This window comes from Vulpes lagopus, chromosome 1 (assembly GCF_018345385.1).
Source record: "Vulpes lagopus strain Blue_001 chromosome 1, ASM1834538v1, whole genome shotgun sequence".
NCBI lineage: Eukaryota > Metazoa > Chordata > Mammalia > Carnivora > Canidae > Vulpes > Vulpes lagopus.
The window spans coordinates 167,701,514-167,725,806 of NC_054824.1; the positions used below are offsets into that span (position 1 = coordinate 167,701,514).

The 24,293-nt window shown below is 40.1% G+C and overlaps 1 protein-coding gene across 3 annotated transcripts; it reads left to right on the plus strand.

The window, feature by feature from the left end:
- Positions 1–2,487: 2,487 nt before the first annotated feature.
- Positions 2,488–24,036, plus strand: LOC121490959 (influenza virus NS1A binding protein). 3 transcript variants are annotated; one of them, XM_041755248.1, is made up of 15 exons: positions 2,488–2,622; positions 10,025–10,252; positions 10,990–11,118; positions 11,341–11,510; positions 11,638–11,713; positions 13,361–13,534; positions 13,832–13,957; positions 15,294–15,401; positions 19,478–19,607; positions 19,844–20,068; positions 20,521–20,642; positions 20,734–20,860; positions 20,944–21,075; positions 21,219–21,392; positions 22,628–24,036. In XM_041755248.1, exons 3-15 carry the CDS (start codon positions 11,008–11,010, stop codon positions 22,879–22,881), a joined length of 1,929 nt encoding a protein of 642 aa, XP_041611182.1. In that variant the 5' UTR covers positions 2,488–2,622; positions 10,025–10,252; positions 10,990–11,007; the 3' UTR covers positions 22,882–24,036. The 3 variants fall into 3 exon arrangements, with proteins under 3 accessions (XP_041611182.1, XP_041611191.1, XP_041611172.1); XM_041755257.1 differs by lacking the exon at positions 2,488–2,622 and adding an exon at positions 3,200–3,520 and having other exon boundaries at positions 13,832–13,837; XM_041755238.1 differs by lacking the exon at positions 2,488–2,622 and adding an exon at positions 3,201–3,520.
- Positions 24,037–24,293: the final 257 nt, after the last annotated feature.

Consider the following 24,293-nt stretch of genomic DNA (forward strand, 5'->3'; position numbering starts at 1 on the left):
ACCCGGGATCAAGTCCCACATTGGGGTCCCTGCATGGAACCTGCTTCTCCCTCTGCCTGTATCTCTGCCTGTGTGTGTGTGTGTGTGTGTGTGTGTGTCTCATGAATAAAATTTTTAAAAAAGATTTATTTATTCATGAGAGACAGAGAGAGAGAGGCAGAGACATAAATCTCTTGAGGGGTTTCTCAATCTGGGCATTATTGATATTTAAGAAATGATTGAGACGGTTTTCTTGGTGTGGGGACTGCCCTATGCCATGCAGGTGGTTGAGCAGCATTCCAGGTCCACTAGATACCACAGCATCCTTCCCCTGGGCCTGTTTCCAGATATTGCTCAATGTCTCCTCAGGGCAAAAATCACTCTCCTTCTTGGGGAATCACTTGTTAGGGTGAAGCCTAGAGATTGCATTTCTAATAAGAACATCCAGGTAGTTTTGACAAATATGGTCAGTGGACCAAACGTGAGAAACACTGAACTAATGTGTTGAATTATGTTCCCCCTCTAAATTGATATGTTAAAGTCTTAACCCTCAATACCTCAAAATGTGATCCTATTTGGAAATTGTCATTGCAGGTTTCATCTGATGAGATCATACTGGGTTAGAATGGGCCGCTGATCCAATATGACTGGCATCCTTATATAAAGGGAAAATTTGGATCCAAGAGATAAGGACACAGGGAAAATGACATGCAAGCCAAAGAACTACCAGAAGCCACGAGAAAAGGCTGGAACAGACTCTTCCCTAACTCCTACAGGGAGAGAGCATGGCTCTGCAAACACCTTGATTTCATACTTCCAGCCTCCAAAACTGTGAGACAATAAATTTCTGTTGTATAAGCCACCCAGTTGGTGTTACTTTGTTACAGAAGCCCTAGCAAACTAATATATAAAGAAAAAAATAGGAGCCAGAGTTTTAGCACTAGGATGCTTGAAGCAGGATCAGAGAGAAAAATGGAAAGATTACGGACTGGTACCAATTCCTAATTTATCTTTCTCACTGCCTGACATAAAATAGAAGTCGATAGCTTTTATTTTTATTAAGCACTCTCCAAATATATCTTGTCTAAGTTAAATATTAAGAATAACATAATTTGTTACTTTTTAAGGTTGAAATTGCCAGCGTTCCACTTTCAAGTTTTCATCTAGATTATAGGGTACTTGGATAGATAGGCTTGAGTCTGGAGTTGCCTAGAAGATGAATGGAATTTATAAAGTATGCCATTATCTTTTTTTTTTTTTTTTTAACCTTATTTGAGAGAGACAGAAACGGAGAGAAAGCACATGCATGTGGAGGGGCCGTGGGAGAAGCCGACTCCTTGATGAACAGGGAGCTCAATGTGGGTCTCCATCCCAGGATCCTGAGATCATGACTTGTCCCAGAGCCAAGCGCTTAACCGACTGAGCCACCCAGGTGCCCCTAATTATGCCTCCATAGAAAAGATAGTATGTAAACGTGAAATTCCATCTAAGGCAAAAATGCAGTGACTGATCACACTGTAGCTTTAAGAAAAGTGTTGACGGTTTCAGGTCACAAAGGCACTATTTAGAGTACAGCAAGAGGGACCATGTGTCCAGCAGGCCAGGCAGTCATGTGCCTCCCCGAAGTAGGCAATTCGTCCTCTCTCACTGCAAGAATGAAGCCCATGATATTAAAAGACCTTAAGAGGCATGTGCTCTAACAGTTCCATTTGCAACAAAAGTGAACACTGCTGTCACTTAGTAATTATCAGAAGACAAAACCAGAGCCCCGTCTGTGGCAGATGCTAGTCTTTTTCTCCTCAAGATATAGGAAGCCTAATAGATATCTCAGTTCCCGTTCCCTCCCACAATTGAATGGGGGTGGTGGGAGACAAGGCCTCCTTGCCTTAAGATTTCAGAAAGAAAAGTCAGTGACGTTTCCATTGCAGGTGAAGGGCCCCGACATTTATTTTTCCTGCTCCCATAAGCATGAATGGCTCACGATAAAGCACGGCAGGTTCCTGGGGACGCCTGGGTGGCCCAGGGGCTGAGCGGCTGCCTTCGGCTCAGGTTGTGATCCCGGGGTCCTGGAATCGAGTCCTGTGTCACGTTCCCCTCCCTGCACGGAGCCTGCTTCTCCCTCTGCTTGTGTCTCTGCCTCTCTCTCTCTCTGTGGCTCTCATGAAGAAATAAAAATCTTAAAAAAAAAAAAAAAAAAAGAGGGGTCAAACACAAACAAGGTCTGGCCTAGACCGCTCCAGCGTCCTCCCCAAATCAGGATAAACTAACAGGACATTAGCCTGGAAGCCTCTGCCAAACGCTAGGCTTTACCTCAGTAAATCCCCTCACCTTTAATCTAGGAAACTTTCCAGCATGCTCTTCAGAGTCACATGAAGGTGCTGTCAGAGCCCAGTATGACCTCCGGTGTCCCCTCTTGGGGGCCAAGCTGCCCGTGGATACCTAAGTTTGCCGTGTGGTCTCAAAGGCCCCCACGAGGTTAGGATAGTTCTCCAGGCTTCTCTTTTTTTTTTTCAAAAGAGGGCAAGGCCGGCAAAGGAGCGCCACGCTCGGGCACACAGAAATCCGGGGGACCAAAAGCAGAAGTAAACAGCGTTTTTAGAGCAACACTAATACCATCGAAGGCCTTCTCCGACCTCTCCAGTGGTGGGTCTTTTTTCCTTTTTTTCCGGATACCGAATCCTTTCACGCCTTCCCCCGGCCTGCCCCTCCCCCCGGCCCCCCAACAAGGGTTAAGGGCCCGCGGCCCGCTCCGGCCGGGGCAGTGGCCTGGATGTACATTTGACGTCGGGAAACCTAATCTCCCACGTCTCATCTCCGGCTATTGTGCCTCTAGGGGGAGGCAGAACAGGTGAAGGCGGCCGGAGGAACCCAGTTCCGGCACAGTCCGAGAGGGCGAGGAGAGGGTGCGAGGCGCGGGAAGGAGACGACAGCGCGACAAGTCGGGCGAGTCGCGCCCCAGCACCGCGCCTCTCTCCCCGGGATCACCTTGCCCTGACCTAGTTGAGCCGCGCAGGAAGGAAGCCAGGAGGGCGAAGGAGGGGGGCGGGGCCGGCAGCGGGGGGCGGGGCCGGCAGCGGGGGGCGGGGCCGCGAGCGGGCGCTCTCTCGTGCTCGCGTGTGATTGGCCGACGGGTTCGGGCCGGAAGCTGCCGGGAGGCTTCGGCGGCGGCGGCGGCGGCGGCGACGGCGGCGGCGCACGTGGTGACGTGCGAGGGGGTGCGGCGGGAGCGGGCGGCGGCGGCGGCGGCAGTGTCTCCGGGACGCGCGTGGAGGTCGGTCGCCCAGAGCTGCTCGGCACAGTCTCTCCGCCTGCTGCCTCGGCGCGGCAGTGCCAGCGAGCGAGCGAGCGAGTCCCCGCGAGCCCTCGGCGGCGCGGCCCCCTCCTCGCAGCCTCCGCGGACTGACCGCTCGTCTTCCCGCGCGCCCGCTCCCCCCTCCGCGGCCTCCAGGCGCTTTCCGAGGGGCCGATTCCCGCCCGCTTCCTCCTGCTCCCCATCGAAGCTCCAGACATGAGTTTTTCCATCTCTTCAGAGATGAACCAGGTAATGTGCGCAGGCCCTGGACGGTGGAGGGGGAGGAGGGCGCGACCGGAGTCCGCGCCGAGGGATGGTGCTGCCGGCCGGGGAGCCGGTGCGAGGCGCGGAGCGGCGTCCTGGTCCCGGGGGAGGACGCTCCCCGCCGCCGCCGCCGCCTTCTGGGGGCGAGGAGCTGCTGCCGCGCGGGGCCCGCGCTCCCGGCGCTGCCATGGTTGCCGCGTCGCGTCGGCGGCCGAGGCCGGTGCGGGCCGCCCCGCAGAGAGCTGGGGCGGAGGAAGGGGGGCGGGAGTTTCTGCCCGGGGGGTCCTGGGGGGGGCTGGGTCGCGGCGCCGCGGGGCAGGGATGCCTGCCAGGAGGGGGACGCGGGAATCTCTTTTCCCGCTGTCAGGATCCACCCGAGAGTCTGGACTCCCCTCCCTGGGACCGTGGGGGCGGGGAGCCGGCCGCGGGCCGCATGGGCGCCTCGGGCCTGGGGTGGGGTGGCACCGCGTCCCGGATCGCCGTGGGCCGCGGGGTCCTTTGTTCCCGCTCCACGTTGCCCGCTTTTCTTGCCAAGCGCGGGGAGAAGGGGGCGGGAGGAGGGAGGGAGCGGCTGCCCTGACGTGTCGGCGCTGAATGACTGCGTGGCCGGCCAATCCCCGCCGGGGGTGTGCGGGCGCCGGGCGCGGAGCCTTCCAGCCTGGGGAGTGGGCGCCCTCCCGGCCGCGCGCGGGGGAAGGCCCGCTCGGAGGCCGTCGCTACTTTGTTTTTGTTTTGTTTTGTTTTTTTTGTTTTTACAAAAGAACTCGGCGGAGAGGTTTGCTCGTTTTCCATTCTCACACGCATCTTGCAAACCGATGGTTCCTTATAACACATTCTCGAAGGTAGGAAAGTATCAGGGAGCATGTAGGAGATGGAGAGCTGAATGTAAGAACGCTCGGACCACAAGTATTTCAGAAACAGATTTGCTTTTTCCTCCGTACCTACCAGCCAGATCTATTGTCTGAAGCCGCTGACGTTTCAAGACCTATAGCAAGTAGAAATCCGATGCCTAAAGGGCGCGTTTTTGTTTGCTGATGGCTGTTGCCCGCGATGGAGGATTAGAATACCCTGGTATCAGGCTGTTCTTTCAGGACTTTGTCATGCTCTTCTGTCTAATAATAAGTACCCACTCTGGAAGCCTAGTCCTCTTAACAGTTCAACAAGTCCAGCGTGGACCAGACTACCAGAATCCGCATTTTCTTTTAATAATGCCCGCGCTGGAGGTTGATTTAAGGATAACAACATACTGATGAATAGTTTTAGCCATAATCGTGCTGAAACTTAGTGTCTTAAAGATGCTGGGGGGTGGGGTGGGGGGGCAGTTGTGTATCTGGAGAGGCGGCAAACACTAAGAATTGGATTAACAATTGTATCATTAAATGCTAGCTGGCAGCATTTACCAACTGTCTGTAATTTGGTAGCTGGTGGTAAAACTGTACTAGAACAACAGACCCAGAATGATTTTTCCTCTGAATTTTTCTAATACATGAAATCCCTATAGTTCATAGATATTAATTTCTTGATTTATCTTAATTTGCATTTTTGTTTTTCTAACACCCCCCCTCCCCCCAACACCGCCAAAAAAAGCCCGAGAGGATCTCAGGTTTTCATTTTAGTTTTAAATTGCTGTCTTTGGGGCTACTTAACTTGGGAGTGGGATTTTTTTCTTGCTTAAGGCATATTTTAGATGGCAATTGAATAGTTTTGCAAATGTGGTTTTTTGATGTAAGATGTTTTCTTACTAGGGAAATGTCTTAACCACTGATACTAAGATGAAGTACTGCTGAAAATCATTCATTGACTTTTCAACAATATGATTTTATAGGGCAGTCCGGGTGGCTCAGCGGTTTAATGCCACCTTCAGCTGAGGGTGTGATCCTGGTAGCCCCAAGATCAAGTCCCATGCCAGGCTCCCTGCATGGAGCCTGCTTCTCCCTCTGCCTCTCTCTCTATGTCTCTTATGAATAAATAAATAAAATCTTGAAAAAAATATGATTTTATAATCAAATCTCCATGAAGGAGTTCTAAAAGGTTGGAGATCCTTTCACCTTATTATGCTAGAGAGTGTAAATGGAGGAATTAAGAACAAGGGAGTGATCTCTGGGTTTTTGTTAACACATAAAATATATGCTTATCTGCACTTGTAAACTTGAATTACTACCTTGTAAATGATTTCTAAACTTATCAGTATTTTCCCACCTAGCTGGTCAGTATTCTTACACTTTTGGTATCAACCTGGATACCCAGCAGATACCTGAGCATTATCATGCCCCAAAGCAAATTCCTTTTTTTCCCTTTTTTCCTAACATTGAGCATGCAGCAAACTAAAAATAAAGGTTAAATCTTTTTGGAATTCTAATTTTGATACTGATTTTGATGGTGCCACATAAACCAAGCTAGTAAGCAAGGGGATATAATATCTTAACGTCCATACTTCTCATATTTTGTCTGTTCCTCTAGACACCCCCTCATCCCCCCAGTTCTAAAAGTGTTCTTGCTATAATCTCTCTCTGCTCCGGCATTGTTTAAACCTTAGCATTGATCCTTATTTCTTCTCCCACTATTTACCATATGCATCCTGCAGACCATAATCCATTGAAACAGAAACAGCTTCAGTTTCTGGAATATGTATGCTGTCATACCACTTTCCTCTTTTGTTTGAACTATTTTCACTGCTTGATTTGTCTGTCTTTCTGGTTGGTCTGTGAAGTATTCAGGGCTGGGGAATGGAGTTAACTCTATTGGTATTATGAGCATCCCATTCCAAATTATGCCTGCCATATGTTTGGTGCCATAAATTTGAATGTAAGAATTTCAGAACAATGAGGATGGAGCAAGCAAGTTAGTGAGTTCGGTGAATTTTTTGATATAGATGGATAGTCGTGGTAGTTTGAGAGGGGACATGGGGATTGTTTATTTTTTTAATTTGTATTTATTTATTTGAGAATGTTTAACTTCTAGTTTTACAAAGATTAATTTACTTTGTATAAAGTTCATTGCTATTTTGTGAGTTGGCTGCCCTCAAAAGAGTGCCTTGAAACTTAATATTTGTAATTTGCCTTGAAGTTTTAAGGATGCTTTGAAAGTTTGAAGATAACGTTTTATCTTGCACTCACTGAAGGCCCAAGAAGAATTTGGAGGGGAGGCCATATTGTGCCTACCTTTTTTTACAACTCTTGGATTAAGACCTGTTGAATTGTGTTTCGGTTAAGCTAATCTTTTTGGGGCCTGTGGTAACATAACGTGAACTTCTGAGTGTTACTAAAGCAGTTTAATTACTCATTTATGAGGCTTGTGTCTCCATTTTCTTGCACTGGCCATACTAAAGAACTTAAGTGTATTTAGGAGACTATATTGTATTTGACCCCAGTTTTAATTTTTAAGGTGGATTAGCTGAGTGTGTATTTTAAATACCAAAGAAAATTTTGTAAGGCTTTAATTCCAGTGTAGTTAACATACTGTGTTATATTAGTTTCAGGTGTACAATATCATGATTTGACAGTTCCATATATGACTCAGTGCTTATTAAGACAAGTGTACTCTTAATCCCCTTTACCTAGTTCCCTCATTCCCTACCTACCTCTTCTCTAGTAACCATCTCTTTGTTCTCTATAGTTAAGTTTTATTTGTCTCCTTTTTTTTCCCATTTGTTTCTTAAATTCCACATGAGTGAAATCATGTGATATTTGTCTTTCTCTACTATATTTTGCTTAGCATTTTACCATGTTGTTGCAAATGGCAAGATTGCATTCTTTTTTTATGGCCGAGTAATATCTCATTGTGTGTATATATATGTTATATAATGCCACATCTTTATCCTTTTATCTATAGATAGATACTAGGGCTGCTTCCATAGTTTGACTCTTGTAAGTAATGGTGCTATAAACATAGGAGTGCATATATCCCTTTGGAGTAGTGTTTTCATATTCTTTAAATTCCAAAGAAAACTTTTTAAGTTTTATACTTTTATGGAACTCTAGGGTGTTGGGGCTTTTGGCTTGGTTTGCCTTTTCAAAGAAAAAAATTCTGCCCATATTTTTATTCTACCAGTTATTGAGTTTGAGTTTCATAGAGCAAACTAAGACTCATGAATTTTTAGAATTGGTTGAAAGTCAATTTGCCCATTGCTTACTTGAGTGAAAGTGACTGTGAACTTTTAAAGACATGATTTTGCAGGGAGGAGTTAATATGACCTCCTCCAATTTGGGGGTGAGGGGGAGGTGAGAGTAGGGACCTATAGCATATAAAGACAGTAAAGGAATAAACTAAATTTGCTGCATTAATTTAAATGTCAGGTGGATCCGGGCTTATTCTTAAAATCAAGTAGAGTTGAACTGATCATTAAAGAACATTGAAGAGATGAAATTCATACTAAGACCTTGATGTACTAGAAAGTCCTCAAGTTCTAAATGTAGAAGAACTCATTATATTGCAAAACTAATATTGTACACATTTGTATGCCTAGAGTTGCTCCAGAAATTCTCCAGTGTTTTCTTCCAGTGGACTGAAGTGGCCAAAAACAATTTAAGTTAGAAGTTCCAATTTATGGGCAGCCTGGGTGGCTCAGTGGTTTAGTGCCTGCCTTCATCCCGGGTGTGACCCTGGAGACCCTGGATCTAGTCCCACGTCGGGCCCCCTGCATGGAGCCTGCTTCTCTGCCTGTGCCTCTGCCACTCTCTGTCTCCTCTCTGTGTATTCTCATGAATAAATAATAAAATGTTAAAAAAAAAAGTTCAATTTATCAAATATAAATAGATGTCATTTTTATTTTTGGTTAGATGAAGACTAGTTTACAGATCAACACTGAATAAATAAAACTGGTCAGTGTTTAACATGTTCATAAATCTCCATATCATAAATTTATGATTTTTCAAAAAGCATGTTTTAATTATAGCAATATAATTGGTGTGGAGGGACCCCCCCCCAACCCTTCTTTTAAGAACAGCTTATGAAACTGAAGTGAGGAGTTACCAACTATGTCTGTGGATTGGCGACCCAAGTATATACCATATATACAAAGATTTTCTTAATTTGAGTTGGGTCTTGGCTAAAAATGTCTGAAGGCTTCCTTAGGATGGAATGTACTGTGTACATAGAGTTGTGTGGTACTTGGAAATCATTTGTTAGAACTGATTTCTTAAAAGCAGAACTAATCTAGATGTAGCTGTAGAGCAGAAGAAATCATTATTACATAATGATATGATACAGTTTCGTTGCAGGGGTAAGCATTGACTGCAGTTCCAACCTGAGTCAGAATTACTCAGGCAGGGTATCCTTGAAATAGAACTTAAGTTATGGAGAAACCAGTTAGGGTATGTGGTATCCAGCTACATTACAGATTGTGCATGTTGAATTTAACAGTTTGTTCAATTAGAGTTGGACCAGCCTTCAGTGGGTTCTTGATTAAGTGATTCTTCATTCACCTGAACCTAACTGTTAGAATTCTGGGTTTGATTGATGTATAAGGAAAATCCAGGAAATTTTAAGATGTCCATTTTAAAAACTATGCACATCTTTCAAATTATTTAGTTCTAGTTTCCTGAATTTGACACTTGTAGTTGATGACACATGAAAATGGGGGGAAATGGAGGTAGGGAGAAATGGAGGTAGGGAGACTGAATATGATTACTTTGAAGATGTGGTTTGAACCAGAATTGATTCTATTAGTAGTTTATTACTACAGATGAGAAAAAGGACCCTATAAAGAACACGTATCAGTACTTTCCCTTTTGTTTATTTGGTTCACTTCAACAAAGTACTCATCTTTATATTTAAGTTTCTAGGCTAGTTTTTTGGTAGTAGGGAGATGGGGTGGATACAAAGATGAACATGACAGGCTCTGCCTTCCAAGGCCTTGAATCAAGGAAGATAAGTAGTTCCACAGAGGCCCAATCCAGAACAGGCCAGCTGGAAGATTACACATGCCTTGCAGAGAGGGTTCAGTATGTGGAAAATACGGAGAAACTTCTCACACCTGGAGGAATTTGGCAGGGGTTCTATGGAGGGAAGAGTTCATCTGGCAGAGGTTGTGTTTAGGGTATTCCAAAAAGAAGAACAACTTGAACCAAAGGTACAGAGGCTGGGAAGAACAGACCACATTTTGCAGAACAGTGTATCTGGTTTGACTTTAACAGTGTATACATGTCTAAGAATGATGCCCAAAGGTTGCTGGCTGGTGAAAATGGAGAGATCCTGTTTGTGTGTTGTAATCTAATAATAAAGAATATTAGAGTTAACCAATATTTATATTTGTTCTCTAATCTTGTGCTTGTATATCTCACTTAAATGACACACATTTTTAGCTCCTGTCTTCCAGGGAAGTTTTTTTTTTTTGTTCTGTTTTGTTTTTGGATCACCTGAATAGTTGCAGATTAAATGAAAAATGTTTATGTATAATTGTATTTGTGTCATTTACATCAACATTTCTTTAAGGACTTTGTATGATCCTCTTAGATCAATGACAGTCTTTGACCATTGTCATTATTACAGATTATGATGCATGATTATCACAGAAGAAATTCGTGTCTATAGCTTTTAAGGACTTGATTACATCATTTCAAGCCTGATAGTTTTGGAATCACCATTAGAGCTTAAGACACCTCTGCCTTCACTTCAACCACCTGTCTTCATACCTTGAGGAAGTGCTGAGTTTTAACACTCCTTTGTCCTTGGAATATCTAAGAAGTCCTAGAAATCCGTTTCTTGCCAGTTCAGTAGGTAAGTGAATATTTAGTGCCCAGTGCAACATTAAGACACATTGTTTTTTTGAAGACTGTGCCCAGTACACTAACAGCCTTTCTTAACTTTCTTGAAGGGGAAGTCAATAATCATTTGTAGAAAAAAACATTTTTCTATTTTTTTCTTTCTGCAGATCGTTTTGAATTAAGTCAGCTCAAACTGAAATCTATTACTGCTTTTTAACGATAGATCTTGTATAGCCATTTGTCAGTTCACAAGTAAAGGTGAAATGGGCATTTTTAAAAAGAACATTGTTTCTAATATCTATTCTTTGGAGATAAGTGATTTCTAATATCTGAACCTTGCAAAGGGAACAGAAGTTAAGTTTGTCTTATATATCATTTTTGTTATTTGGGAGTAAAGCAGCCCAAATGTGATTACCACTTTACGTCCTTCCAGGCTTCTTAGGTTGCTTGTTCTATGGGTTTGGGCAGGGCTGGGTTGACCTTTCTTTTCTCTCTGCAGTGAATGTGTATGGAAACCTAGACAAAGGTGTTGAGATACTCACCGCTGTATGAATCCTTTAAAAGACTTAGGACCAAAGTTTAGGGGGCACAAACACTTGGACATTCAGTGCCAGTGTTTATGCAGTGTTTTTGTGTAATAACATTTTTGTGATGATAGGATGGAATTTGAAAATAAACCATATTATTCTTCAAGATATAATTATAAAAATCATCATTCACAAGTAACACAGCTTTCCTTCTGCTCTATAGCCAAATTTATAAGCAAAAATGATTCCCAATGGATATTTAATGTTTGAAGATGAAAATTTTATTGAGTCTTCTGTTGCCAAATTAAATGCTCTGAGGAAAAGTGGCCAGTTCTGTGATGTTCGACTTCAGGTATTTAAAACTTAATTGGAAATCTACAAAAATGATATTTTATTACCAAAAGCAGTAAGTTCTTAGATTTGCTTATTTTATTTTTCATGGTAGGCATTTCATGAAATAACTTTAAAAAACAGTGATTTACCTATAAACATTAGATAAAGAATCTAATGTGGTAATTAGCTAGAGAAATACATAGTCCACAATACTTCTAATTTTAATTCCTTATAATTTCAGGTCTGTGGCCATGAGATGTTAGCACACAGGGCAGTCCTGGCTTGCTGCAGCCCCTATTTATTTGAAATCTTTAATAGTGATAGTGATCCTCACGGAATTTCTCATGTTAAATTTGATGATCTCAATCCAGAAGCTGTTGAAGTTTTACTGAATTATGCCTACACTGCTCAGTAAGTGCTTTATAATTGTATAATTAGGAGATGCCATCAGGAAATTCCAAGTCTCTCTAAATTTATTTCAATTAACTATCTGTTTTAAGGCTTTAGTATCCTAAGTGATAACTTTTTTTTTTAATAGGTTGAAAGCTGATAAAGAATTGGTAAAAGATGTTTATTCTGCAGCAAAAAAGCTGAAGATGGACCGAGTAAAGCAGGTAGAGTACCAGAAGTAACATATAAGAGGGACTGTTAGTAACAAGTCTGCTTTTTCATGGTTAGGATGCATAATTTATCATAAGCAATTTGTCAGGGATGCCTGGGTGTTTCAGCAGTTGAGTGTCTGCCTTCAGCTCAGGGTATAATCCTGGAGTCTCGGAATCGAGTCCCACATCGGGCTCCCTGCGTGGAGCCTGCCTCTCTCTCTGTCTGTCATGAATAAATAAATCTTCTTTTAAAAAAATAAGCAATTTGTCAGTTTCAAGAGCTTGAAAATGGCCCCTTTTTCCTATAGAGGAGTCAATGTTATTTTATTTTTTTATAAATTTATTTTTTATTGGTGTTCAATTTGCCAACATATAGAATAACACCCAGTGCTCATCCCATCAAGTGCCCCCCTCAGTGCCCGTCACCCAGTCACCCCCACCCGTGAATGTTATTTTAACCATTTGTGAACCATTTAGCTACAATAATATAGCAAGGTCATACTTCTCTTCTCTCGGATAATTTAAGCTAAACCTTTGGTCTTCTAGTAGTCTTCTTGGCCAGGTAGCTATAGCAGTCATTGATAGCAGGGTGTAAAATACTCTTTTGTCTCAAGAGTTAATTAACTTATATTCCCAGATCATTTTTTCGTCGACCCTTTGGAGTGTCTCTTTAAAAGGACTCTTTCTAGAATTTAACGTCATTGAGAACTGCTTCATAATTCATAAGATAAAAAGCATTTAATTCTCTAATTTGGAGGTCAGTATACTGCAAGCATCAAGCCAGCTGCCTGTTATAAAGTTTTATTGGAACACAGATTTCATTTACAGATGGTCCCTGGCTGCTTTCCACCTAGTGACAAGAGTTGAGCAGTTGCAACAAAGACAGTATGTCCCAAAAGCTTTAAAATACTGTTTAGCCCTTTAAGGGGAAGTTTCCTGATCTCTCCTGTAATGTCATTTCTCTGCTTAAAAATCCTATACTAGAGTAGCCCCTGGGTGGCTCAGTTGGTGAAGCACTTGCCTTCACCTCAGGTCGTGATCCCAGGGTCCTGGGATTGAGCCCCACATCAGACTCCTGCTCAGTGGGAAGCCTGCTTCTCTCTCTCCCTCACTTGTGCTCTCTCTTGCTATCTCTGTCACTATCTGTCTCTCTTAAATAAAAAAATCCTTGTATGATTTATAGCACATATTCCTCAAGTTAGCATCACCGGTATTCCCTAATATTGTTGTTGTCTTTCCAAAATTGTTTCCTATTTATCTTTTGCTTCAGCCAAACTAAATTGTTCACAGTATCTCTCTTCCCTACTTCTCTATTCTGCATTCAACATCATCTTTCTTGTAGATCCCAGCTCAGATATTGCCTTCATGATAGGTCTTATCTAATTACTCTATTTGGAAATACTTATTTGAATATTTCATACGCATTATCACAGCATTTCAATGTGTTGCATCTTTCCTTAAATAGCTGAGACATTTGTATAGCATTCTTTAATGTTTATTGTTCGTATGCATATGTTCTTCCCAATGATAAAGTTGTTCAATTAAGGCAGTGGTTTATGATTCATCTTTATATCTACACATAATGCTTATACATTGAATGTTAAATATTTGTTAAATAAAACCTATGTAAGTATTGGTATTGTGTGTTTCTTTTCCAAGGTTTGTGGTGATTATTTACTATCTAGAATGGATGTTACCAGCTGCATCTCTTACCGAAATTTTGCAAGTTGTATGGGAGACTCCCGTTTGTTGAATAAGGTTGATGCTTATATTCAGGAGCATTTGTTACAAATTTCAGAAGAGGAAGAGTTTCTTAAACTTCCACGGCTAAAGGTAAGGAGTAAAAATCTATAAAGAGGTACTTAGTTCCAGGCACAGAATCTTTGTCCATGTTTCTAGCATGTAAGTAACAGTTGCAAAAAGAAAACAGTACATAGGAATAATACTATTACTTTTAGCAGTGTAACAGTTTTCTGCCCACCTGTTCGGCTACTGATTTTCTTGTAAATTAGACTAAATGTATGGAATGCAGTTGGGCATCTGTGACCGTTTTATTATGAAATTGAGTACTAAGCTGAGAATTAGAGACTCAACACTGATCTATGTGTTGCTGTTTTTTCCTAACTCTAGTTGGAGGTAATGCTTGAAGATAATGTTTGCTTACCCAGCAATGGCAAATTGTATACAAAGGTAATCAACTGGGTGCAGCGTAGCATCTGGGAGAATGGAGACAGTCTGGAAGAGCTGATGGAAGAGGTTAGTTTTAAAGTAAATGGGATTCAACAATTCTTAAAAATTATTTTGCTATAACATGAAGGATTCCCTTTCACTTTTATTTTATAACCATGACCCTAAAGAATTTAAATTTTGCTATAGGTACCCCTAAGCTGAGAAACAGGGGGGGTGTCCAGGTGAGCTGAATGAACTGTTCAGTTTGGTCTTCTGCTTTTCTTTTTTTATTTCTTTGCTTATTATGTGCTGTTAACTTCCTTTAAGTAGCATGTAATTTGCTTTAGAAATGGGAGGTGGTACTGAAATTTTCTGTAGATTCTTAATTTTTCTTCACAGGTTTTTGCTTTAAATTTAAAAGTAGGTAAAAGCTTCTAATGGTTGTTCCTCCCCATTGATTTATCTCCCCATAGGTTTATTAACAAAACTAGGATACCCAAGACTGAAGAAACAAGAAGAAACCTCAAGTGTATTGACACGTAAAGAAGCAGCAGTCCTGCCCCAGTTCTCCTAAGAAAAATCCGCTGTGGGCAGAGAACGATGATGATTTAATGGTGTTTACTCCTTTACAGGATTCTGTCTTTAAAGCTTTGTGTTTTTCAATGGTGTTGTTCATACATATAGTGACTCACTTAACTTGGGCTACTTTTTAAAAATACACAAGAAAAATTTGATGGCGAAATGGTGGGAATTAAACATATGCAGATGGAGCAGTGGAGTGACCTTGCATCTGTCATTTCACTTAAGCCTTTCAGATTCACTAAAGGCTTATCAAATCTGTTAGACCTTTAAACATACTGTTATTATGTTCTAAGAAGGCTAACAGGTGATCTTTAAGTTTTGTATCATTTCCCACTTGAAAATCAGGTGCATTAACCATGTGTTTGCATCTGCTAAGGGAAGTATCTACAGCTTGTTTGCGTTTTGCATTTGCTTTTTATCTGTTTTTCTTGACGTTGCCTACAGGACAGAAATATGTTAATGCAAATCAGACCAAAGGTGTAAACCATATTCCATATTTAATTGTAAATATGTATATTCTTTTAAGAGCCTATATATATTGTACTAGTGCTTTTTTCTTAATGCTATATAATAGAAGCTATGAGAAAATGAAGATTTCTTTCAAGCCAATCAAGCCAAGGACTCTTCAGCCAGTATTAGAAGATTCTGTATTTGATTTTTGTTTTTTAAATTTTTACAACCATGACCTGTATTTTCTTTACTTCGGGATCCTGCCAGAGCAAGATGTCAAGAAGTTCAAGAAGCACACTGGAGGTTACCTTGAGGCGTTTGTGTGATCTTCATACTAGTGGAGTAGCCATGGAGACGGTAGCCACATGGGTGTTCTGTTGCTGTTTTGCAGGTTCAAACCTTGTACTACTCAGCTGATCACAAGCTGCTTGATGGGAACCTACTAGATGGACAGGCTGAGGTGTTTGGCAGTGATGATGACCACATTCAGTTTGTGCAGGTACACATTGCACATCTGAGGTAACCTCAGGTTAAAATGTGATTAGAGCATTTTATAGTGTACTGAAATTTTCCTTTAATAAAGGAAAGTGGAAGAATTTCATTGGTATAACTGAACAGAAACATTTTCGGGACAAAACAAGCCTATCATTCTGACAGTTACTACTGGTTTTTTTGCCACATAAAAAGAAGTGAATTCAACACATTTAGATTTTTTTTTCCTCAATGAATAGGATTTATAGGTAGTAAGAGAAAAGGCCAGTAAGATGAAGCAATGTAGAAATTGATTTTTTGAGTTAGATTACAAAACATAGTTGTTTGCAACAAATGAGTGTTGTTAGACCCAGATTTTTTTCAAAAATCTCAGGTATAAACTTTTTTTAGTCTGTGGACAAATAATTAACAGGAAAGTACACAAATCATAAGTGTCAAATAGTGAACCCACTAGTTTAAACACTGCTTGGTTCAAGAAGAGATTTCTACCATTCTAGAAGCCTTCCCTTGCTCATTCCCAGTCACCTCCCTATACAGCCTAGAAGGAAACCATTATTCTAACTTCTGAAACAATAGATGGGTTTGCGTATGTTTGAAATGTACATAAATGGTCATATAGTATGCATTCTTTTCTTTGACCTTTAGTTCAATATTGTATTTATGAAGGATAAACTGGAGTAGGCTGAGTTAACCCAGTTTTAAGGAGTGGTTTTATTTAATAGTTACCAAGTACATGATAGAATTAACATTAGGTACTCAGGTATTCTGTGTCAGTAGTGGCCAAATATCTTTATTTTCACAAAAAGTGTCAGGGTTTGAGTTAGTTGAGAACTTTGTTCGTAGTTGTGCATTTTGAGCATTTAGGATATTTTTTCCTCGTAACTCTAAAGATGTTACTATTTTTTAAAAAAATTACTCTTTCAATAAGCAAAGTTGGAGTGCTGATAAGTTAGGCCATGATGTTAGGTACGGAGACAGAAATGTATGTGAGAGACAGTTTCTGGTTGCGGGACCTTACAGCAATAGATTGAAATGGTATAGTCTAGGGATCCCTGGGTGGCGCAGCGGTTTAGCGCCTGCCTTTGGCCCAGGGCGCGATCCTGGAGACCCGGGATCGAATCCCACGTCAGGCTCCCGGTGCATGGAGCCTGCTTCTCTCTCTGCCTCTCTCTCTCTCTCTCTCTCTCTGTGACTATCATAAATAAATAAAAATTAAAAAAAAAAAAATGAAATGGTATAGTCTTACAAGAGATATTACAAAAGGCATAGAGTGGCAAGGGAATAGTGGAGCAGAAGAGAAACTAGGGAGATTTTACCCAAGGGGCAACATTTGAGCAGTCCTAGGATTTAGAATAGTTTGCATAGCAGAAGTGTGTCAGATAGCAAATAATACTATGCAAGGATGATAGGCTTTAGAATGGCAGGTCACAAGATTGGAAAAGTAAGTAAATGCCACCTGATGGCTTACACTTGATTCTATAGTAGCGAGGAACTTTCAAAGATTTTTAGGCCAGGTACGAGGGTGATACGAAGAGAGATTTTTGTAACTTCAATAAGCGTGAAACGGCAATAATCCAACAATAGGGGGATTGATTAAATTACTATATTTCTATATAGCAAAAGTCTATGCATTGGTCGTATTTTAGACACATGGTTAACTATCAGGTAGGCAGTCTCTAGGTCATGGGACTCTAGGTGATCTGTGGTTTGTTTCCTTTTGTTTTTCTTACTTTACTAAATGATTGCATTAAACCCTTCAATTATTTACGACCAAGTACAGAGGTAGACTAAAGCTTGTGAGAACAGTTTACAGACTATTACAGCCAGTGGCTAAAATGATGAGTGCTTGATCCAAGGGCCTGAAGGAGGAAGAGTAGACTGTAGACATTTATAGTTTCAAAAGTTAGTGATCATTTAGAATAAGAAAATTAAGGAAAGGGAAGAATTTGAGAAGGTGGGATTCTGACATGTGACTCATTAGAAGAAGATGGTTCCTTGGGTAAAGATCATGAAGTAAAACAGGATGAGGGGACACATTAGGCTTGAGAAATAGGAAAAGGGTTTGAGAAGAAGCCAATAGGAAAGGAAATAAGAATCAAAATGTTAAAAAGCTAGCGAGCATAGGAGAATGATAGTTAACTGTGTCAAATCATTCTTTGAGAGGTCATGTAGAAGAGGGTTATAGATACCTTCTCTTCCGCATTAGTTTTGGGAGGCCACTTGGTAACCTTTAGTGGGTATAGGTTCCAAAGAGGATCCCTTGGCTTAAGAAGTAATAGTGTCTGAAAAAGAAACAGTCACCAGAGATTACCCCCTGGGAGCTAGAGGCAAAGAAAGTGGGACCAGTGGGTGGCTGAGTGAGAGAAGTTGATGGAGGAAAGTTTGAAGATAAAGAAGAAAGGATGGTGTTTGAAAATGTTTCAGAAGGAATATAAAGGAATTAACCAGCATTTCTGTATGACTTGTTTAAAAAACAAAACAAACAAAAGAACCCTAGTGGTTTTCATTGTTACCATGCTTTTCTCTTTCACGTTTTTTTCCTCAATTATAGTCCATATGTTAGAATAGTTTTCTTACTGTGATAAATGCTCTTAATATAAGCATCGTCAATATATAATACTGTGGATCCCTTCTTCTCACAGGTTAGGATGGGGTTTTATGTACCTTGTAATTTCTAGTAGCAGAGGACACAAGTCTGTCATAAAAAGGCTTTATACTCAGAATTTCTAATCTTTTAGTTGTGTTGCATTAGGCAATGCATGTCTTCTCTGAGTATTGTTACCTATAACAAGATTGACAGTACTACCCTTACTGGATTAAAAGAGATGATGTGAATAAAGCGCCTATATACCTAGGTATATAATGTCTAAGTAGAATTTTTTTTTTCTAAGTAAAATTTAATGCTAACATGGAACATTCTCTGCCTTTTCTCAAAATAGCCTGCATATTCTGTAAAAATGCCCCAGACCGAACTTTTCACAGTTTCAAGTAGCTGCCAAAATCTTTTCCTCTAAAGAGTGTTTACGTGGCTTTTTATTTCCCCCCAAATAGGAATTTCTGCTATAAATCTTACCTACCCATGTGGCTCTGGCCCTGGGGACCAAAATAAGTGGATAAGCAGATTTGGTCAGGTACTGGAAGGTGGTACCTGTTCATTTGGTAGTTCTTCTTAGGATGTCTTTGACTCCTCTAGTTCTGTATGATCGTATCCTTTAAAGTGTCAAGGGCTAAAGTAATTGGGAAAAAACCATCAAAGGGAACTCATACACAAGAACAAAATATAATTCTCTTACAGTCATTTGAAAATTTATAGCTTTGCCCATTTCTCCTCCTCTTAGTGTTCCTGTGTATTCTGCTTTTGTGAATGTTTGGTTCTTTTAGTATTGTTCCACTTCTGGTTACTATTTTTTATTTTTGTGTTTTGATGTAGTTTGATTTGTCAAAAGCACGCTATAATACCTGTAAGGTGGTCCTGAAGAAAAATACCATTCAGTGTTTTTTGTAACTGCCACTTTTGTCCTGAAAAATAACTTCTCAGAGGAACTGGATTGGATAAATGTCTGGTCACTTTTGCTGGCATTGAATGAAAGATCTCCATACATAGGATTTAATTAGGTTTGACAGTTGCTTAGAGACAATGGGCTAAATGTATTATTTCAGATAATTCATACCCTTTTAAATTAATAACTTCTTTTGGGAGATGATTCTGTACTTAATATAAAGAGTATGTGAGCTTATGTAGATAATGGGGGGGGGTTCCTTTTTTTCCTCCTCCATTGAGGTATTGTGATACTTGATATGCAGCTTTTTTTTTTTTTTTTTTTTTTTTGGCTTAAGTTGAGCTTTTCCTGACCAGGCTCCTTGTCTAGGTGTAGTTGTTTCATTACAAGTGGAGATGGAAGTATGCCAATAATTTGTGACAGTTGGAAAGTGTTGATTTGTCTTAAATTTAGGTATGCTATATAGGTCATACATAGGTGAAAGATACTCATGTGTTTTCAGTGTTGTGGAATAGCAAAGGAACAGAGGTACACCAGGTATAGTCTTTGGCTAGGTTTCTGTAGCTGCCTTTTGATTTTGCAGAAAAAGCCACCACGTGAGAATGGCCATAAGCCGCTAAGTAGCAGTTCCACTGGATGTCTCTCTTCTCCAAATGCTACAGTACAAAGCCCTAAGCATGAGTGGAAAATCGTTGCTTCGGAAAAGACTTCAAGTAAGTGTATTACACTTGTCAGGTTATCTTTGAGTTATTTGTTTTTAAAGAAAAAGTATTGAGGAGAACCATTTAATAACTTTGAAAGTGACTATTTGTGGAGGAAAAACTCCGAAGCAACTAAACTTGGAAAACAGCAGATCGTTCAGTCTGGAATCTGGAGTCCCAATTCAGGGTCACACAGCAACCAAAAGTAATAATAATTACATCCTAAACATAAACTTTTGTGCTTACAGATAATACTTACTTGTGCCTGGCTGTGCTGGATGGTATATTCTGTGTCATTTTCCTTCACGGGCGAAACAGCCCACAGAGCTCACCAACGAGTACTCCCAAACTAATTAAAAGTTTAAGCTTTGAGATGCAGCCAGATGAGCTAATAGAAAAGCCCATGTCTCCCATGCAGTATGCACGATCTGGTCTGGGGACAGCAGAGATGAATGGCAAGCTAATAGCAGCAGGTAAGAACAGAAGGATGAGGGTTTTCTTAGAAACTTTCAACTGGCTAAGCCTCTCAAATGGACATTTGTGCTTGCTTGTGACGTGAACCTTGGAAGAGGGGGTTTAATATGCCTTCTTTCTTGGCATTCCACTTTAAAGACCAAGAAATTAAAAAAAAACAAGTGTTACTGTATTGCCTAACCTTTAAGTAAATGTCTGTTTCTAATTCTTAAACTCTAATGTAGTTGAATTGTTCTGTCCTTATTTTCAAGCCAAGACTAAGCAGTTTACTCATACTGGTCATGTTGTTTGGCCATTATAAGCCCTTAGTTAAAACGTCAGCTAATGGGGCCTTAGTAAGTTCATGGATAAAAATTCTTTTCTCATTGTGCAGATTACTTAAATCATTTTGGACCAGAAACTGGTCCAGTTTAGTATCTTAAACTTAAATCTTGATGGTTCTTTTTACCAGGTGGCTATAACAGAGAGGAGTGTCTTCGAACAGTTGAATGCTATGATCCACATACAGATCACTGGTCCTTTCTTGCTCCTATGAGAACACCAAGGGCTCGATTTCAAATGGCTGTACTCATGGTTAGTGTATTATGTTGAAGGAAGAAACATATTCAGCTGTTTCTTGTAACTGCAGAATGGCAGAAAGTCTAATCTCTCTCTCTTGATATAGGGCCAACTCTATGTGGTAGGTGGATCGAATGGCCACTCGGATGACCTGAGCTGTGGAGAGATGTATGATCCAAGCATCGATGACTGGACTCCTGTTCCAGAATTGAGAACTAACCGTTGTAATGCAGGTAAAATTACTTTTCTTCTGGGATAATCCACATTTAAATACAATTAAATTGTCAATCTATAACCTTATTTTATATTCATATAGGAGTATGTGCTCTGAATGGGAAATTATACATTGTTGGTGGCTCTGATCCATATGGTCAAAAAGGACTGAAAAACTGTGATGTGTTTGATCCTGTAACAAAGTCGTGGACAAGCTGTGCTCCTCTTAACATTCGTGAGTTGCCTTTTTTTCTTTTTCGGTCCTTAAAGTTTTTGGTTTTGTTTTTTTTTAAGACTTCTGAATAAACAATATGTATCATATACAACTTCTGGTTTAGGGAGATAAAGTAATAATTTTGGTTAAACTTGATTTTATAGGTAGACACCAGGCTGCAGTCTGTGAGCTTGGTGGTTATTTGTACATAATTGGAGGTGCAGAGTCTTGGAATTGCCTGAACACAGTAGAACGTTATAATCCTGAAAACAACACCTGGACTTTAATCGCACCCATGAATGTGGCTAGGCGAGGAGCTGGCGTAGCTGTTCTTGATGGTGAGTGTTGGGATTTGGAAAGGTGAGGAATATGGACTGGCAAGGATTTGTTCTAAAATTCCAAGAGAACATCAGTGATAACTATATAGTTGTATAATTAGAACTCAGAAGCAGCCATCTTTTCTGATGCAGTAGGGATTGACGGTTTGTCTTTAAGAAGTCTTTTCTAATCAGAGACTACTTGAAATAATAATAATATAAATATATCAAAACACTAGTCTATTGATGGGTTCACTGAAGTTCTAAGTCCTTTCCTTCCATAAACTATATGCAAAAGTGTATCATCTGGAGTCTGTTCCTTTAGAGCAGGAATTCAAAGACTTTGATTGGCAAAGCAAATCTAGATCATCTAATTATCTACTCCATACCTAATTGGAAGCAGAACTTAAGACTAATTTAACAAGTCTTTCCAAAGCATTCAACTTATTTTTATATAGGTGCAGCTTTTCATTTTATTGATTTACATGTTTAATTATGTAATTATAATAATGAGCTTAGTTAGCATTGTCTTGGGAATAAAGCAGAATCTTAGTTAAACTTGTGGCTCAACTACTAAAGGCATAGATGTGTAGACATGCCAGCAAGTAGCCTACTGGCCTGTAACCTGCAGCCCACCCTGAAGCTTGTCAGTTCTTCTATAATATATGGATGCAGACAGATTGACAGTTAGATGAGAAAATAATGAATTTTTATTATTGCATATATATTTGAAAACAGTGGTAACTCTGATCTGTTTCCAGGAAGTTTCTGTGCCAAAATAACTTTATATAGTTGAAAGCTCAAAATGTTTAGTTAACTGAAATCTGCTTTACTATAACTTCTTTTGAATCTTAGTTCTTAGGCACTGGACTGATACAAAATTTCCAGTGCTCACAAGTACTTTGGCTTGCTGCTAGTTAGCTACATTTTTAGGTGAATTGCCACCTCTCTTTGCCTCATTTCATCTGTGAGATGGTAATCATAGTAGCCCACACAAAGAATTGTGGGAATTACACTTCAGTTAGATGCTACTCCTCTCCTTTTAAATTGCCTGAGTTTCATGTATGAATGAGTTTTTATCAATTTTATTCTATTTGTATCCACAGCTCCTAGAGAGAGAGCACTTAAACATTAGTGAGGCATTTAATGAGTACTTTCTGATAGAATGAGCAGGTATTTTACTAAGAACCACTGATTTTAGCAAAAAACAGATTTAGTTCTTACTCTAAATTTACCTTGGTTCATTTCTCTTTTAGGAAAATTGTTTGTAGGTGGTGGCTTTGATGGTTCTCATGCCATCAGTTGTGTGGAGATGTATGACCCAACTAGAAATGAATGGAAGATGATGAGAAACATGACTTCACCAAGGAGTAACGCTGGGATTGCGACTGTAGGGAACACCATTTATGCAGTGGGAGGATTTGATGGCAATGAATTTCTGAATACGGTGGAAGTCTATAACCTTGAGTCTAATGAGTGGAGCCCCTATACAAAGATTTTCCAGTTTTAACAAATTAAGACCCTTTCAAACTAACAGGCTTAGTGATGTAATTGTGTTTAGTAGAGGTACACTTGTGAATAAGGAGGGTGGGTGGGTATAGATGTTGCTAACAGCAACACAAAGCTTTTGCATATTGCATATTATTAAACATGCTGTACATACTTTTTGTGTTTATTGGGAAAGGAATGCAAAGATGAAGGTCTGTTTTGTGTATTTTTAGGACTACTTTGGTTATTTTACTTTTTGGAAGTTGATATTGTAAAAGAATAAACCAAGACTTGATCGGGCATGTCATTTCAAGAAGTCCCCTCCTCCACATTTGTTTTTGCCAATTTGCACATTAAATGACTTCCCTCAAACATGTATTATGGGGCAAGAGGGGGTAGGGTTTAAGATTTAGGCAGTTGGGTTTTTTAAGGGCCCTTTTTCAATAACTGGAACACTCTATACAAGAGACTTATTTAACTAGATGACAATGACTATTTTTGTTTTTATTAAAAGGAAGCTGACATGCCTACCAAGATTTAATCTTTTATGATTGCCTTTTTATAACTTTTTATATTCTTAGCACAGTGCTCTACCTGTTAAAGATGTGGCAGGTTCAAATTACTGAAGCAGAGTGGCAGTCTTAAAGGATGCAGAGTGAGGTGTTTCTTTTATACGCCCAGAATGCAAACTTCTAAGCTTTTGCCTCAGCTACATTTTTTTTTTTTTTTGAGATGCAGTACCATGTTTATTTGAATGGAGTTGCTGAACAGTAACATAGCTATGATTTTTATTTGAAACACTGATTTCAAATATTTTGACTTCTTGAGGGTATATTTTATATAGCAAGACACTTAATATATAACAGTAAAGATTGGTGAAGTACTTTATTTTCTAAATAATTCCTGTCTTTATTTATCATTAACAAAGCAATCCTATATAGCGCCCTCGATTGTGAAAAAAATTAAACTGTATTGGGTTTATGAATGCAGCCTTATCAGAACTATGTTTTTGTTCAGTTTTTCTATTCATAGAGATAAATACTGGTTGGGGTGACTATCGAATGTGTCGTGCTACACATATTAACTTATGGTGCCAAAATTAGCACATCCTAATGCTTGCTGCCAATGCAAACATATTAAAGGTACTTTGCAGGAAATCCTTGCACCATGGAATTAATATCCAGATGTTGTTGTGTACTCATTCATGACTAAAAGTTTTGGGAACAATTTTTTTTTCCCCTAGTAATGATGAGCTTAAGGTATTGTGGGAAAATAGTCACCTGACATGTTTGAAATAAGAACTGATGATAAGATTTTTTTTTCTCAGAGAAGACAAGCACACAGGAATCTAATGAGCCAACTAGGACAAGATGACTACCAGTGGCTAGCTTGGGTTAGGAAGAAAATTGTTCCATTGGTACTTAGACACCTTAT

Coding starts and splice junctions, on each gene's coding strand:
- LOC121490959 (XM_041755248.1), top strand. CDS start 11,008: ATGATTCCCAATGGATATTTAATGTTTGAAGATGAAAATTTTATTGAG. Junction 20,861..20,943: donor AACTAACCGTTGTAATGCAG/GTAAAATTACTT, acceptor ATATTCATATAG/GAGTATGTGCTCTGAATGGG. Junction 21,393..22,627: donor TGGCGTAGCTGTTCTTGATG/GTGAGTGTTGGG, acceptor TTTCTCTTTTAG/GAAAATTGTTTGTAGGTGGT.